At 50.9% G+C, this 16,276-nt stretch overlaps 1 protein-coding gene and 1 pseudogene across 1 annotated transcript; one reads left to right on the forward strand and one right to left on the reverse strand.

The window, feature by feature from the left end:
- Positions 1 to 362: 362 nt before the first annotated feature.
- On the reverse strand, positions 363 to 432 carry LOC127202434 (uncharacterized; annotated as a pseudogene).
- A 4,470-nt stretch (positions 433 to 4,902) lies between these two features.
- Phyhip (phytanoyl-CoA 2-hydroxylase interacting protein) lies at positions 4,903 to 14,756 on the forward strand. Its single transcript, XM_051160799.1, has 5 exons — positions 4,903 to 5,106; positions 9,137 to 9,321; positions 10,569 to 10,743; positions 12,825 to 12,942; positions 14,173 to 14,756. Exons 2-5 carry the CDS (start codon positions 9,157 to 9,159, stop codon positions 14,705 to 14,707), a joined length of 993 nt encoding a protein of 330 aa, XP_051016756.1. The 5' UTR covers positions 4,903 to 5,106; positions 9,137 to 9,156; the 3' UTR covers positions 14,708 to 14,756.
- The last annotated feature ends 1,520 nt before the right edge of the window (positions 14,757 to 16,276 follow it).

The raw sequence follows: 16,276 nt of genomic DNA on the forward strand, positions 1-16,276 counted from the left end.
TCCGCTTAAGTTTTACAATGAAGTGCTCACATCTTTCTATCATGGCCATGTGTTGTTGTGGAAAATTGGTTATTAATATCTACTATTAATCCATATAGTTATTAGGATGGTTATTTCTTATATTATTATATCAATAAAAGGTACAGACACTTGTTGGATTTCTAATGTGCCTATACACTGGACTGGGCAGAAACTAACCCCCTAAGCTTTACCTCCCAGCCCCACATCCCATGGCAATTGCTCTAATAATCCCTAGCTGGGCTATTTCCCATCCAGTGTCCCAGCACTTGCACATGTTTCTCATCTAGGCAGCTTTCACCATTACCAGTCTTCGCAGTAGGCTCCTCCCCACCACGTGTTATTTGTGCAGGGGCCATGCTAATCTTCTCTGTATCGTTCCAATTTTAGTATATGTGCTGCCGAAGCGAGCACTCACGTGTTATTTGTTCACACGACCCCATGGCAGCTCTCTCCTTTCTTTCCTCCACCTGTCTCTCCTCCTGTGATTCTTCTATCCTCTCAGCCCTCGAACCTAACCCCCACCTACCTCTCTTCCAACCTGCCCGGGTGGAGGCATTTGTTGTTGTTGTTTGTTTTTTGTTTTTTGACACAAAGTTTCTCTGTGTAGTCATGGCTGTTCTGGACTCACTTTGTAGACTAGGCTGGCCTCGAACTCACAGAGATCTGCCTGCCTCTGCCTCCAAGTGCTGGGATTGCAGGTTTGTCCCACTGAGCCCGGCTCCAGGTGGTAGTAATTTTCTTGGCCAAAAAGAGATTATTTGGAGGCGGAGTTCACAAATGTCATTTCGTGTAAATGATTGTCTGCTCGTAAGAAGACAGCCAGCTGACCTCTGGGAGTAAAATAATTAACAGTCAAATACAAAGTGCCAGACCATGCTGTAGCGGAGTGTGTTTTTTCTAAGAAAAAAGGTTACCAAACTAACATAGCTGGCTAGGCATGGTGGCACAGACCTTTAATCCTTGCACACTCGAGGCAGAGACAGGCAGATCTCTGTGAGGTCAAGGTCTGTATAATGAGTTCCTAACCAGCCACGGCTTCATAGTTCAATCCTGACTAATAGAAACAAGAAGCCAAACAAAACCAACATAACAGCGCATCCACTTGGTTGGTTGATGGGTTTCCTATACGTAGCTTTGCTTTGTTCTGACCGTGAGTTTCCCTTCTGTTTTGAGAGGAGTCCTTTGAGGCAAGAAGAGGCGTGAGCCACAGAGGGCTGTGTCCTCACCTGCTTGTCTGACTCCCGGGCACACAGCTGCACAAAGGGTCATTCATGCAGCTGCTGCTCACCGCCAGCAAAGCCCATGATCTCAGGCAGACTTCAAGTGCCATCTTGAAGTGAGAGGCATAGATGGTCCAGGGCTCTCTTCCTTTTAAGGAAGGGAAACTGAGTCACAGAGACTCTTTCTTTTTCCCTTTGCTGCCCTTCGGGTTGGTTTTAGAGTTTTAGCTGAAACTGTTCCTCACCGGGCAGCGATGTCTCAAATCTCTTCTGAGTTTCAACATCTTAGTGTGGGTGTGCGAGGGGCAGGGCCTTGGGTTTGGCCAAAGGGGTGCTTAATTCTGCCTGTGTGACACACCACTCCACATTCTGTGGTACGAGATCTGACCAGACTCGCTCGGGTTCTCACACCCATTTAAGACAGATCTGGCTTCTGCTTGGCTTCGCATCCTGTGGACTCTTCATTCTGTCATTGTCACCTTCTCTGAGGCTTACTGCCAATATCCATAGATTCCCAAGTCCCTCCCCATGCATGTCCCATGATGCTCAGCTCATGCTTTTTGCTTTCTGAGGTCCTCACACAGGCTCAAGTGCCATCTGCTGTGTCCCCCTTTCTAGGCCACCACTCCTTTTCATTTGCCAGCTCTTCTGGGTGTGCTGGCCTCTCTTTCTGCTATGAAACCCTCTTTGTACCTAGAACCTAGCTGGACGCTATCTCTAAGCATTGACAGGATTGGTTCCAACATCTACAGATACCAAACCAGAGGATGGCTCAAGTATTTTACAGAAAAAAATGGCATGGGATTTACATGCAACTTGTGGGCGTCCTCAGTAATTTACTTCTTCCTAATGCAATCTAAATAATTTGTGAGGTTTAGATAAAAATAAAAGTCTGTATATGTTCAATACAAATATAATGAGTTTATTTTATTATTATTAATATTGTTATTGTTATTATTATTATTATTTTGGTTTTTTGAGACAGGGCTCTCCTGGACTCACTTTGTAGACCAGGCTGGCCTCGAACTCACAGTGATCTGTCTGCCTCTGCCTCCCGAATGCTAGGATTAAAGGCATGAGCCACCACCACCCAGCTAGGAAATTAAATTTTACATACCCCAGGCTGGCTTTAAACTCACACAATAGCTAAGGAAGTCTTGAGTTTCTTGATCCTTCTCTGCATCTATACTTCCCAGGGAGCAGATGCCACTCGTGAGGTGAGCTCTGTGCATTCCAGGCGGATACTCAAATATTCTACCCTGAGCAAACTCCTCATCACCACAAATTCAATATGGAAAAAAGGGGTTTGGGTTGTTGTTGTTGTTGTTTGTTTATTTGTTTATTTGTTTTCAAGACAGGGTTTCTCTGTGTATCCCTGGCTGTCCTAGAACTCACTTTGCAGACTAGGCTGGCCTTGAACTCAGAGATCTGTCTGCCTCTGCCTCCAGAGTGCTGGGATTACAGATGTGTACCACCACCACCCATCGGGAGTAAAATGTTTTAAAATTTATTTTATTGTGTGTATGTATGGGTGTTTTGTCTGCATGTATGTCGATGCACATGTTGTGTGACAAAACTTTGCCTGGGGAGACAAAACACACATCTGCTCACCCCAGATAGGAAGCCCATGACAGACCAAATTACAGAAACCACCAAAGTCCAACTTGGTGAACCAATGAGTTTTATTGGGGTTACTTACAGAAATATGGGTGAGGGGTTACTTACAGCAGCAAAGATGGCTCAAACCCAGCTCGTCACCAAAGCCCTCCCCAACATATAAAGCAGGAAACCGGAAGAAGCACACTGCACAGCCTGCAGGCAGCTCAGCAGGTGGGAGAATGTCCTTTCCAGGTTCCTCCATTGGTCTAAGCCTCTTCCCAGCAGCTCAGCTAGTTTCTGCCTTTTCCAGCTGGTCTGGTCTCAGAGTCTTTTTGGTTTGTCTGAGAGTCTTCTTTGCAGCTCACCCTAGTTCTTTTGAGATTTCCTGGATATATTTTGAGTTGCTCACCTTCCTGCTTAAGGAGCGCCCCTGTAAGGATGGAATGTGTCAGTCTTGGAGGAAATGGTTTTTTTTTTTTTTTTTTTTTTTAAAGATTTATTTATTTATCATATATACACAGTATTTTGCCTGCATGTGCCCCAGAAGAGGGGACCAGATCTCATTATAGATGGTTGTGAGCTATCATGTGGTTGCTGGGACTTGAACTCAGGACCTTTGGAAGAACAGGCCACGCTCTTAGCCTCTGAGCCATCTCTCCAGCCCGGAGGAAATGGTTTTACAACCGCACCACATATGTAAGGTATCAGCAGAGGCCAGAAGAGAGCAATGGGACTCCCCTGGAACTGGAGTTACAGATGCTTGTGAGCTGGGACTGGAACTTGCGTTCTTTGCAAGTGCTCTTAACTTCTGAACCATCTCTCCAGGCCCTGAAAACGCATTTTTGATCCTTGCTTCTATCAGTAGATATAGAAGGACAAATTAGAGGCCCCTTACTCTCTTCCGTGTACCCTCTAGAACACTGCAGGCTCTTTGCAGGGCAGATAACTGCCACCGACGATGAGAAAGATAGCCACTCTGACTGGTTGACTGACATTTCTCAGGTGCCAAGCTCAGAGCTAAGTGACTTACATAATGCTCTGATAACAATAATCCAGTATTATCATCTCACTTCACAAATGAGAGTCGGCTTGTCCCGAGTCACCCAGCTCGAAAACCATACAGCTGAAATTGTGCCTGTTTTCATCAGACTACAAAACCTTCCCCTTTCATCATTGGATCAACTCTTGGTCTCTGTCGCTTTGATCAACTTTCTTCGGGTGTTCTTTTGGGGACTTCCAACCATCCTCAGCTTCCTGCTGATAGTCTGCTCTGGCTGCAGTCTTAGGGCTTTGGTGGCCTCAGGCCTGGAGGGTGGGTTGGGATGAGAACACTCAAAGCTCTGTGTATCCTTCCACCACCACCCCACCCCGCATTCTCGCCTCTGTTCTTCCCTTCCCTATCTTACAGCGCCTCTCTCCCACTCCCTTTCTTGGGGACACTTAAACAGTGGAAGATTCTCCCTGGGCACTCCAGAGTCTCCAAGCTTGTGGGACTCGTTTCTCTTCATAAGTGTTGGTAAGAAAACAGAGCTGTGCATCAGTGAAGGTCCCCTAACCTAGACTGAGGATAAGGTCCCTCCAACCCCAGCTCAGATCCTTCTTTGAGACCCTTCCCTAACCCAGCCTCCTGAGCCCTTGGATTAAGCTCCACCCCCTCTCCCCGCACCTTAAAGTTTGGGGGCTGAATTCAAGCCCGAGATATCCAAGGGGGGGGGGGTGTTGGACCGACTTCAAGAGGCATCTTGTCCTGGAAGAATGGGGGAAAGGTAGCAGAAGCCACAGCTGCTGCCTCCAAGGACATCTGTGTAATCCCCGGGGGACCCTCTGCCCTTTCCCCCTCCCATAAGCCTGGGCGAGCAGGGACCAAGCTTGCTTGTTATCACCTGACGCTGAGCAGCCACTGATCCCATTGGTGGAGCCAGATTCGGTCTGGCTCTCCCGTTCCTTCTCGATTTCTCTGCCTCTCTCTCCTCCACGCTGCTTTGATTTCGCTCCTGCCTCTCTCTTCTTGTGCGCTCACTCGCTGGGTTGCGAGGTACGTTGTCTTCTTGCCGGGGGCAGTAGCGGTAGCTGCAGAGCCAGACAGGAGCTGCCTGTGGGGCATGGAAGCAGCCTTCCCGGTAGCCCAGAAAGGAGCGAGCGAGCCCCGCTGCCTGTGACCCAGGCGTCAGGCTGCTGTCCCCTGCCTGAGGAGCTCGTCATCCACACAGAGGTTTCTCCCTTCCTTCTTTTCCAAGTATTCCTCTGCAGGGCCGGCTGAAGCCAGGTAAGTGCGCTTCTTTCCCCCAAACCATCCTGCCTGCCTACGCTGGGAGGTTAAGAGCTGTGGCCACCAGAGTCCCAACAACTGTCCTGGCTGTCCCCCTGGGTTGCCAGGCCTGGCGACCTTGTCCCCTTTCCCCTAAGTCCTTGGCGAAGAGCTTAACAGCTGGATCTGGTCTCCGGGGCGACACAGTTAGTCACCCCCGTGACCATTCTGCGCAGTCGGTGGCGGCGACGGCAAAAGGTTCAGCTGGGTGGGGGAGCATTCCCTCTGGCATGCCAGTAGCTTTTCGGAATGGGCTTGGGGAAGGGGCCCTAGTGTGTACAACGTGTCTGCATGGTTGGGAGGAGGCTGGAGACTAGCTTGCGTAGATAGGTCTGTCTCCACGCAGTTAGGTTCCTTTGGGGTTTCTGACAGGCTTGTGGCATGTTTCAGAACATTTTTTTAGGCATGAGGTACGTGTGTGTGTGTGTGTGTGTGTGTGTGTTGGGGAAGGGGGGGAGCAGCGTTTATCTGAATAGCCTGTGGGTATATGTGGCAGGGGCCCCAAGAGGCAGTATTTTTAGGGGGTGGACATGTCACTTGTCATGTGGGTGGGAGTACATGTTGAGGGAGTACTGTAGCAACCAGGCTGTTTCTATGCGGGGAGGGGCAACTTCGGGGCAAGAGGAGGTAGGTAGGTGGGAAGTGTAGGCGCAGACCTCTGTTTGTGGGCAGACTTGAGTAGGTGTGCAGACCTGTTGGCCTGTGAGGAGTCAGGGTGATCCAATGTGGCCAGTGGCAAACATGTTTTCAAAGTCTATGTCTTGGAACCTACAAAGGCTCCATGGAGAATATCAGAATCCAGGCAAGGACTGACGTGTGCTCAAATGCCCATGTGTGCACAGGCAGGTATGTGGGTTGCTTGCCTTCTTGGGAAAGGCACTATGCATATAGGTTGGTGCCCGTGGCTTCCTCTTTTCCCCAAATATGGCTCGTGATGATGAGGGGCGCATGCATGCGGGTATGTGTGAGCCTGTGGACATGAACATGTGTGGGTTGGCATCGAGGCAACAGCTTTCGAAGGGGAAATACTGGGGCATTCTTAGAGTGTGCAGGGTGCGGGGGGTAGATCTATGTGTAGGTGAGTGTGGTTGAAGATGTCTATGGAGGCATATACAGAGGTATGTGGGCACCCCTTGCGCATGTGTATGTGCGTGCATGCCTGCTTGCGTGGGGGCATGTACATGCTTACTTAGGGTGGTTTCACATGGGAGTGTGGGTGTTCCTAGGGTGTTGCCTCAACCTGTTCCTCACAGACTGCCCTTCCCTAGGCAGCTGGGTGTAGAGAAGCCGGGTTGACACCCACCCTTCGTCCATGTTGGCTGGTTGCCCTTGTAGTGTCAGTTGCTCCCACTCTCCCAGACCTTAGGCTAGGGTGGGGAGCAGCTCTCCCTGAAATGGAGAGAAGAAGGAATGAGCAAACACCTGGCCCAGAGTCGCCACCCACCACCAAAGCTGCCCTTGCCTCTAGGAAGACTCAAAAGTGAGGACAGATCAAGGCAGGGACAAGTGTCTCCTCTAGGCTGAATCCCATGTGGGTGGGACCCGCCCACTCAAGTCCTCAGGTGGGAGTGTATGTTCATTTTCGTGGGTGCAAAATGCTCCCTCAGAAGCTTCTTGCCAGTGTTAAGGGTATTGCTAACCCCTTGCTGTTCCACACCTCTTCCCCAAATGATGCACAGTAATATTATTGTAGGGTTCTTTCCAGATGCCCTGTTGCGTTTGTCACTTTCTGGAGGGGACTTCTCCCATGATCATTTACCATAGATTTCCTATGCATTAAGCCAAGGACATTTGGCTGCTGGGTGGGAGGCTGAGGAAAGATTGGACTTTGAGGAACACCTGGGCAGACAAGGCCACCAACCACACTCCCCTTCCTATACCTGTGCCCCAGGCAGGCCACCATTGAATTTAGTGGTGCCAGGCTCTGGAGCAGGTTTAATTGACAGGAAAATGTGGGCTGGATTTTTCTGGGAGCTATAAATAAAAGTACCTGATTTTGCAGGCGCAAGGTGCCCTCACCCTAACTCCTAGGCAAGGGAAGGAAAAGAAAAAGAAAGAAGCAGCGAGTGGGTGGTGGGTGGAGGTGGTGGTGGTGGTGGTGGTGGCATACACCTTTAATCCCAGCACTCGGAGGCAGAGGCAGGCGGATCACTGTGAGTTCCAGGGCAGCCTGGTGTACAAAGTGAGTCCAGGACAATCAAGGCTACACAGAGAAACCCTGTCTCAAAAAAAAAAAAAAAGAACAAAGAGACCAAAGAAGGGGAGTGCTAGGAGATCTGCTGGGTAATAAGCTGGAGAAGAGAAGCCAGAAAAGGGCCCTGAGCAAGTCTATCCACAGCTATGTGTCTCCCCCAAGCTCCCCATTTCCTGGGAGGACCAGCCTATAGAGAAGAGCTAACGTTAGCCCAATAAAGCACAGTCATGAGAAATAATGATGTAGTCCTTTCAAGCCCAAAGGGCACAAAGTCAGGGGAGAGCTGAAGGAATGAGAGTCTGAGGCAAAGGAAACTTCAATCACTTGAAAAACTGGGATAGGATAAAGAAAAAGAAACAACAGGAACATAGTAATATATCTATCATGTGCCCAATACACACACACACACACACACACACACACACACACACACACACACACACACACACACCAAAGAACTCTGCTTCCAGAGTGTAAGTCATTTGCTGGCTGCGTGGACTTGGACATGCAGCACCCCTAACTTTGGTTACCTGTCTATAAAATAAAATAAGGAGAATGTATTACCTATATATCGCCAGACTTGTGTGAGATGTCATTAGTTTATTTTGGCCCTCAATAGACGTCAATGTTGAAAGTAATTCTTTTGTTTGTTTGTTTTGTTTGTTTGTTTGTTTGTTTGAGACAGAGTTTTCTCTGTGTAGTCTTGGCTGTCCTGGAACTAGCTTAGTAGACCAGGCTGCCTCTGCCTCCCAAGTGCTGGGATTAAAGGCGTGTGCCACCATGCCTGGCTCTGAAAGTAATTCTTTAAACCAAGTGTGGTGATGCATGCTTTTAATCCCAGTACTCCAGAGGGAGAGACAAAAGGATCTGTGTGAGTTCAAGACCAGCCTGGTCTACAAAGTGAGTCTAGGACAGCCAGGCTATTACACAGAGGAACCCTGTCTCAGAAAACAGAAACAAAAACAAACAAAAAACAAGGGAAGTGAACACATATCTGTAATCTCAGCACTTGGGAGGTTAAGACTGGAGTATAGTGAGTTTGAAGCCTGGGCTGCAAGCATCTTGGAAGAAAAAAAGAAAGAAAAGAAAGAAAAAAGAAAAGTCAAGTGAAATCTGTGAAAATATAAACTGCATGTCAAAAGTAGTGGACAAAAAAGAGCTTAAAGCAGGCTGTAGACCATGCCACCCCCACCTACTGGAGAGGTAGCCATAGCATTTTGTCCCTCCCCACCCCCCACCCTTGCCCTGCACAGCAGGGTCCCTGGCTGCTCAGTCACTCCAAGGGAGGAGAGAGGCCTGAGACCCAGGATCTTGGCACCTGTAGACTCATGGCTGCCCCTGACCTGCCACCTGCCTCAGCCCTCAGGCACCAGCTCCTCAGCAGGTGCTTCCTGCGTTCCTCCTGCTCTCCGTCCTCTCCACTCCCACCCTTTCTCTTTTCACGCCTGCTGGCTGAGGGCCCCTCCCTCTTCAGCTCCATCTGCTGCAAATCTGTCCCTCTGCCCAGTGTTTGCAGCATTCCCACTGCCTCTGCCACCTGTCAGAGACCGGCTGCTCCGTGGACCCTCTAAGGAGAGCCAAGAGCCCTCTCCGATGGGTACCCCATCTCACCTTGGGTCCCTCCTATCCAGTCTAGCCCCCCTTGCAATCTTTTCTATCCCCTGTATGAGGCAGGGGCATTAGATGAGTATGTAAGACTCCACCCCTCAAAGCATGATGGGAACAGCACATCCCCCGAAAGCTCTGTGATGGGAGGAAGGGACTAATCTTTCCTCTGTCCCTCAATCCCCACAGAAGCCAAGCTAGCGGGGATCATGGAGCTGCTGTCCACTCCCCACAGCATCGAGATTAACAACATCACCTGTGACTCTTTCCGTATCTCCTGGGCCATGGAAGACAGTGACCTGGAGAGGGTCACCCACTATTTCATTGACCTCAACAAGAAGGAAAACAAGAACTCCAACAAGTTCAAGCACCGGGTGAGTGAAGAATGTCCTGCTACCTCTCCCCAACCCCTAGCCTACAAAGAAACAAAGTGTTGGGACTCTCCAGACAAATAGTGAAAAGCCAGATACCTGGCCAAACTCCAGATTCTTCTGACAGGGTCACTCTGCCAAATGATTATGACCTTTCTGAGCCTTAGTGTCTTCCTTGGTAAAAATGAAATTGCCACACCACCCTTTGTAGAGCTGTTGGAAAGATCCCATGAGAGATGTTTTTCATGCTGTTTGCACCAACGCTGTTATTGCCCTCCCCATGGCTAGAACTTCAGATAGGAACAGAGTACCCGGGTATGTGAGGTGGAGCCCAAGACGTCACATGGTCCAGGCCCCAGTAAGGTCCAGGAGTTGTGATCCGGTGGTCAACATAGGCCCCCTTTAGCTGGGTATGTGATGCTGTGCACAGTCTTAGTTATCCTCTGCTCCCTCCCTGCCCGCTAGTCTGTTTCCTCAGTGTAGAAAAGCATGGTAGGGAGGTTCGCTTCAGTGTGTCCTTTCCCCAGGTTAAAAGCCGGCATAGGAGCAGGTGGGAGGAAACAGCTCATCGCTCATCTTCTACAGCTGTGTGCAGAGGCAGGGGAGAGTTCAGTGCGAAGGAGCTGGCTCCCAGGGTGACAGTCTTGGTGTGGGCGCTTCCTCTCTTTCTCTCTCTCTCTCTCTCTCTCTCTCTCTCTCTCTCTCTCTCTCTCTCTCTCTCTCTCTCTCTCTCTCTCTTCTCTCTCTCTCTCTCTCTCTCTCTGGATCTGGCTCCCCAGATCTGGGTGTCTTTTGGCAGGCCAGTTGCCACGGTGACGTGAATGTTCAACACCACCCCCTTGGCCCTCCCCCCAAAGAATAAGGCATATTTTTTTCTCTTCCTCCCTGGCTTCCCAGCATTTGCCGTTGCCGTGGAGACGGCACTGCAGTGTGCAGATTTCTCGAAGTCTCCCTCAAAAATGATGGTCTTGCCACCTTCAACTTTGGGGCTTTCCTCCCAAGTGACCTTTCCCATCAGTTCACAAGAAAGTGGGGCAGGGGGGGCCTTGAAGACGGTTTTCCCCAAGGTGCTGCTTGCTTCTGCAGTGAAATGGTGGCTGGGTCATGGAGCTGTGGAGTCTCTGAAACTCTGCTCCTCCTTGGGAGGAAGAGGAGAAATGCTTTGGGGAGTGGGGAATCTGGAATAAGGGCAAGATCGGGTATGACTTCAAGATTGATGCTTGGTTCTCCATCTGTACCCCACTTCTCAGGATGTCCCCACCAAGCTCGTGGCTAAGGCAGTGCCTCTGCCCATGACAGTGAGAGGCCACTGGTTTCTGAGTCCCCGGACGGAATACAGCGTGGCTGTGCAGACGGCCGTGAAACAGAGTGACGGGGAGTACCTGGTGTCAGGCTGGAGTGAGACCGTGGAGTTCTGCACTGGGGGTGAGAGCCTGATGTCGTATTAATATTCCACCTCCATAGTACACATGGCTTGGTTGCGCCGTAGAAGGACTCATCTTAGCCCCGCATGCTCAGAAACACCTGCCGCATTCTGGGTTCTGTGTTTAAGCCAGAGAGAAGACCCAGACCCTGCCTAGACAGACGCTCTATATATTGACAATACCACCTGCATGAGGGGTTGGGACTGCTCTTCCCGCTTTAAAAGTTACTTTATTTCTGTCTATGTGTTCATGTGTGTGTGTGTGTGTGTGTGTGTGTGTGTTGTGTGTGCGTGTGTGCGCACACACATACGTTTGAGTGCCCTCGGAGACCAGGAGAGAGTGTCAGATCCCTGGGAGCTGGAGTTACATGGAGTTACAGGTGGTTTGGTTGTGAGCCACCCGACCCTGGTGCTGGGAACTGGACTCTAGTCTTCTGTAAGAGGAGCAGGTGTCCTTAACTACCGAGCCACCTCTTCAGCCCCAAGAGTATATATTTATAGTCGTGATAAATAGATGCAATGGAAAACTGACCATCTGAACTATTTCTAAGTACCGAAGTCTTAAGCGGGTTTATGTTGCTATTGCGCGGAAAATCTTCAGAGCTTCTTCATCTTGCAAAGCCAGAAGGTATACCCTCACCTCACAGCCATATCGCTCTCCTTTCTCTCCTCTGGGCTGTGTTTACCTCTGCTCTTTCTGTGTTTATGATCTTGGACTATGTAAGATGGCTCATATGAGTGAAATCAAGTATTTGTCCTCTGGCGACTGGATTTTTTTTTTTTTTTTTAACTAGACTATCAGTAATATACACAGATGCTGCATCACTCGTCAGAATTCCTCCCCATGCAAAGTGAGGCAGTGTTCCACTGTGTGGGATGGACCACGCTTTGTTCATCAGTAGTCTGCCAGTGATCATTCCGTAGGACAATAACATTTTGCTTGTCCTAAGTCTCCCCCTTAGCCTAGAAAAATGGTCCACATCTGATGGTCTTGTAAGGTCTCTTGGGCAGAGCCTAACTCACAAATTCTAGCAAGAACAAATGTCACTTTGCATATGCTTGTCACAGATAGCCAAGGAGCTGCCCCTAAACTATTTTATCCCTTTGGTGTCCATGTGAGATCTGCTCCAGATTGCGCTCTGTCACAAGCAAGGGGCAGAGAACATTCTCTGCCCTGGGGCCTCCAAGGCTGCTGGCTCCATCCTCTGCCAAAATCTGTGCCCCTAGTCTCCTTGAGTTGCCATAGTTCTGCCAGAGAGGCCCTCTTGCTCCTTGTAGGTGAGTATCTTGGTTTCCCCAACCCTGCCCCACAGAACTGCGTATGCAGTGGATGTTTAATTTAAATTAGGGATTTGAAAATGCTGTAGCTGGGTCTACCCAAGCACACAGAAATGTAGTGGCTACAATAAGCAAAGGGCACTGTCCTCTAATTTGTTCCAAGGCACTATCTAAATCTGCATCAGCTCCAAGGCCCCAGGTCCAGCCTTGGGGGATGGGGGGGGTGGGGGTGTAGTTTTCCTGTCCCGATATTGGCCTTCTATATTTCTCCCAAATAGAGGGACTGAAGTAGACAGCTAGTGCCTCAGGTCCTCTTCTACCTGAACACTTAGCTAAGGTCCAGGCTCTGTTCTTTGAGTCATCATTAGCCACCACGCTAGCTAGTCATGGGGCAGGCTCTCCCCTCTTGGATTTGAAGGGCCCTCCCCAAAGGACCTTGTAATTCTCTCTCTCACGTCGTCATTATTTTTCCCATCATCCCTCTTTTCGCATGAAGGTGTCCTGGGATGACAGTCCCCGAGCCCCTAGCATGGTAACAGGCAGGCGTTTGTCCTTTCTGGACTCAGGGCCCTGAGCCTCTAGCACTGCTGACAGAGAAGTGAGGAAAAGAGACAGCAAGCCGTTCTTCATGTCCCCAGTCAAGGCCAGCTGGCCTGTCCCCATCTGAGTCCAGGCTGTTTCAGAAGCTCCCCTGTCGGTCAAGAGGATGAGGCTGCCCACAGGCGTGGTGGGTGGCGTCAGGAGAAAGAAGCTGTGACGGCGCAGGTCACCCTTCACTCACCTCACTCTGCCTGGACTCTTACAGACTATGCTAAGGAGCACCTCACCCAGCTGCAGGAGAAGGCTGAGCAGATCGCTGGCCGCATGCTCCGCTTCTCCGTGTTCTACCGCAACCATCACAAGGAGTACTTCCAGCATGCCAGGTAGGGCAAGACAGACCTGCTGAACCTTCTCTCTTCCAAGCTCTTCCTCCATTCCAGAGTGCAGAGGCAGAAGTAGTGCTGCAAGTTTGGGGCTAGCCTGGGCTATATAAGCAAGACCCTGTCTCAAAAAAAAAAATGTGTTTTTTTTAAAGTGACTGCTACTTTGGGGTTAGGGCTAAGGAAAGAGCAAGGAAGAGGAGGATCCTGCTGGCCAGACAAGGGCAGGTAGTAAGTTCTGAGTACAACTCTGCCTTCTGGGAAAGTTCCTTTAGTGGGGTCTCTCGTGCATTGTCAGTTATCTCTCAGTTTCCAGACACAGGAGCACAGGGGAGGTAGCAGGAAAAAGGCAAAATAAAAGACTCCTCCAGAGCATGGCAGTCTCTGAAGGAACTCTGTCTGCCAGCTGACTGAGGAGTCCGAGGCTCCAGGGCATTTAGGGCAAATCCCTCAGGATACTGATGAGAAACGGGTACAAAGAAGCCCAAAAGGGTGGGACTTGGAGGGTCCCACCCACAGGGTCCAGCCAGAGTAACCTCAATCCTGTTTGCCCACATGCACGTTGTTTTCTTTTGAGGAGAGAGAGGGTGGGGGTAGACACCCCCAGGGGACAGACAGACAGACAGACCGACTCAAGGCAACAAGGGCTGGCACGTCACTTGTCTCTCAGGACAGCTAGAACCGGGCGAAAGTGAGGCTAGACCAAGGCTTGCCCACCATCCCCCTGCCTGCTGACACTGCTTCCAGTCCTTGTCCTTCTAAGCTAGGTCAGGGCAATCTGCCACTGTCACTGTCTTTATCATTACTGGCAGCTAGGGTAGGGCGTTCCCCCTCTTGCCCTAAGAAAGCAGTGAGGAGCCAAAGTCATTGGTATTTGTACTAAAGAAGAGTTATGGGTCCTGTTTAGGCTCCTTCCCCACCCCACCCCACCCCCCCTTTTTTTTAACAGTGAAAGAGAGATGAGGGCCACTCACCTGTGCCAGGCTCCTTATTTTAGGGGCCAGGACACATAGAATAAGGCAGAGGCTACCCTTGTCCTCAGAGTCTGGTCTGGGAGACAGCATGAAAGGACTTAATGTCTGAGACTAGTGGAGGCCACAAGCTAAAAGGAATGCCGGCAGTCAGTCTGGGCTGGCTTCCTCTCTTCTCAACTACACATTGCAGCCAAGCTCCAGAGAGGAGCTAACCCGTGGCATTTTCCTTTCTCTTTTGGCACTCCTCCCTGGTGGGCAGGACCCACTGCGGGAATGTGCTGCAGCCTTACCTGAAGGACAACAGTGGCAGCCACGGCTCCCCGACCAGTGGCATGCTGCACGGCGTTTTCTTCAGTTGCAACACTGAGTTCAACACAGGCCAGCCCCCCCAGGACTCCCCTTATGGCCGCTGGCGCTTCCAGATCCCAGCCCAGCGCCTCTTCAATCCCAGCACCAACCTCTACTTCGCGGACTTCTACTGTATGTATACAGCCTACCACTATGCCATCCTGGTTCTGGCACCCAAAGGCTCCCTGGGGGACCGCTTCTGTCGTGACCGCCTGCCTCTCCTGGACATTGCCTGCAACAAGTTCCTGACCTGCAGCGTGGAGGATGGGGAGCTGATCTTCCGCCATGCTCAGGACCTCATCCTGGAGATCATCTACACCGAGCCCGTCGACCTGTCCCTGGGCACCCTGGGAGAGATCAGCGGGCACCAGCTCATGAGCCTGTCCACTGCGGATGCCAAGAAGGATCCCAGCTGCAAAACCTGCAATATCAGTGTTGGCCGCTAGGGACTCCTCCTGGGGAGCTGGAGGGCTGGGGAGAGATGACAGGAAGGAGGGGGATGTGTAGCTTAGGTTTGGGGAGCTGGCTTTCTCTCCCCTCCCGATGCTCCCTCGACTCTATCCATCCACCCTTACTCCCCATACTGGAGACAACAGAAGGTGGTCCTCTTAGCATGGCCCATTCCAGGCCTGGTGGACTTGGGGAGGGGAGTTTTCAGCAGGTGATAACTTCCTTTTCTGTTTGCCTCTTTTTTTTTTTGGCCCCAAGCAGGCCTCCAACTCCCAGAATCTTTCCTGCCTCCAGGGCCAAAGCCCATGTGTAGCTTGGCCTCCGTGTAGATTGCAGAAAGCTGTCGGGTACCTCCTTCCTAGCCCCACCCACCCCACTCAGGGCCACCCCAGACAGCCTCCTTCCTACTCAGTTGGGCCTGAAGGCTTTGACCCCACCAGGCCAGGGCTCCCCTCTATAAATAACCTCCTGCACTGCTGTCTCCCCCTGGCTGCTCCTTACTCCCCAGAGAGCCCACTTCCCGCATGGGAGAAATGTCCATCCTTTCTGTCACTGGCCCACTTGAGATGCCCTTCCACTCTTTGGAAAAGTACCCTCTCTCATTTTCTAGTTCGAAGGGCTCTGGTCTCTTGAGATTTTACGTTTCTTCTATCTGGAGATGACGGATTCCTCGGCAAACCTAATCCCTTGCCCAGAAAGCACCAGGGTCTGCAAAAACAGCCACTGGGGTCGAGGAGGGGGAAGGCAACCCCTGAGAGCTGTTCCTCAGCCAGAAGTGGGCCACCTCATGTCTTGATGGGCCTGACAGAACTAGAGAACTGAGTGTGACCCGCAGAGCCCTGGCATCCTGCCCGGCTGTGTACTTTGCTCGCTCACTCGCCCGCTCTGCCTTGGAGTCATGACTGTTCTGTGCCATGTGGGCCAAACCGTGGGCTCACCACCACACCACCTCTTGCTCCAAATACCAGCCCTATCTGCTTTCTGGGCTGATCCCCTGGGGAGTTCCTGATGAATTCCCCCCACAACTTCCCGTGTGTTTTCATCTTGTTCTTACTGTTGTCTGGGTAGCGAGGGTAGACTCCCTGAGACAAGACAAGTGAAGAGAGAGGGTGGAAGGAGGGAAGGTCATAGTAACATTTTTCAGAGGCGACAGATGATACACAGGCAGCTGGATTTCTGCGAAGGACAGAGGAGCTGGCAGATCCACAGGGCCATACCTCTGAGGGACGGATGAATAGGTTGGTTGCCTGGACAGGCCTAGTAGATAGTCAAGTACCTCACTGGGATGGGTGAGGAGGTCTGGGATGCTGGGGGATGTACGGAGAAGAGGATTTGACACCGCCTTGCCCCCTCCCCAGACACTTCCCCTCTGCTGACAGCATTGTTGTGGGCGTGGCCTGCTGCCTTGTCCTCTGTCCCTGGGTGGGGCACACCCTCCTGTGCTGTGCTTGCCATGTGCATCAATAAACCATCATGGCCCAAGGGCTCTGTCTGTCTTGGTCCATCTAGGCAGCTACAGTGAAATACCACCGACTTACAAACTCTCACCGTTCTAGAAACTAAGA

This window comes from Acomys russatus, chromosome 18 (assembly GCF_903995435.1).
Source record: "Acomys russatus chromosome 18, mAcoRus1.1, whole genome shotgun sequence".
Taxonomy (NCBI): domain Eukaryota; kingdom Metazoa; phylum Chordata; class Mammalia; order Rodentia; family Muridae; genus Acomys; species Acomys russatus.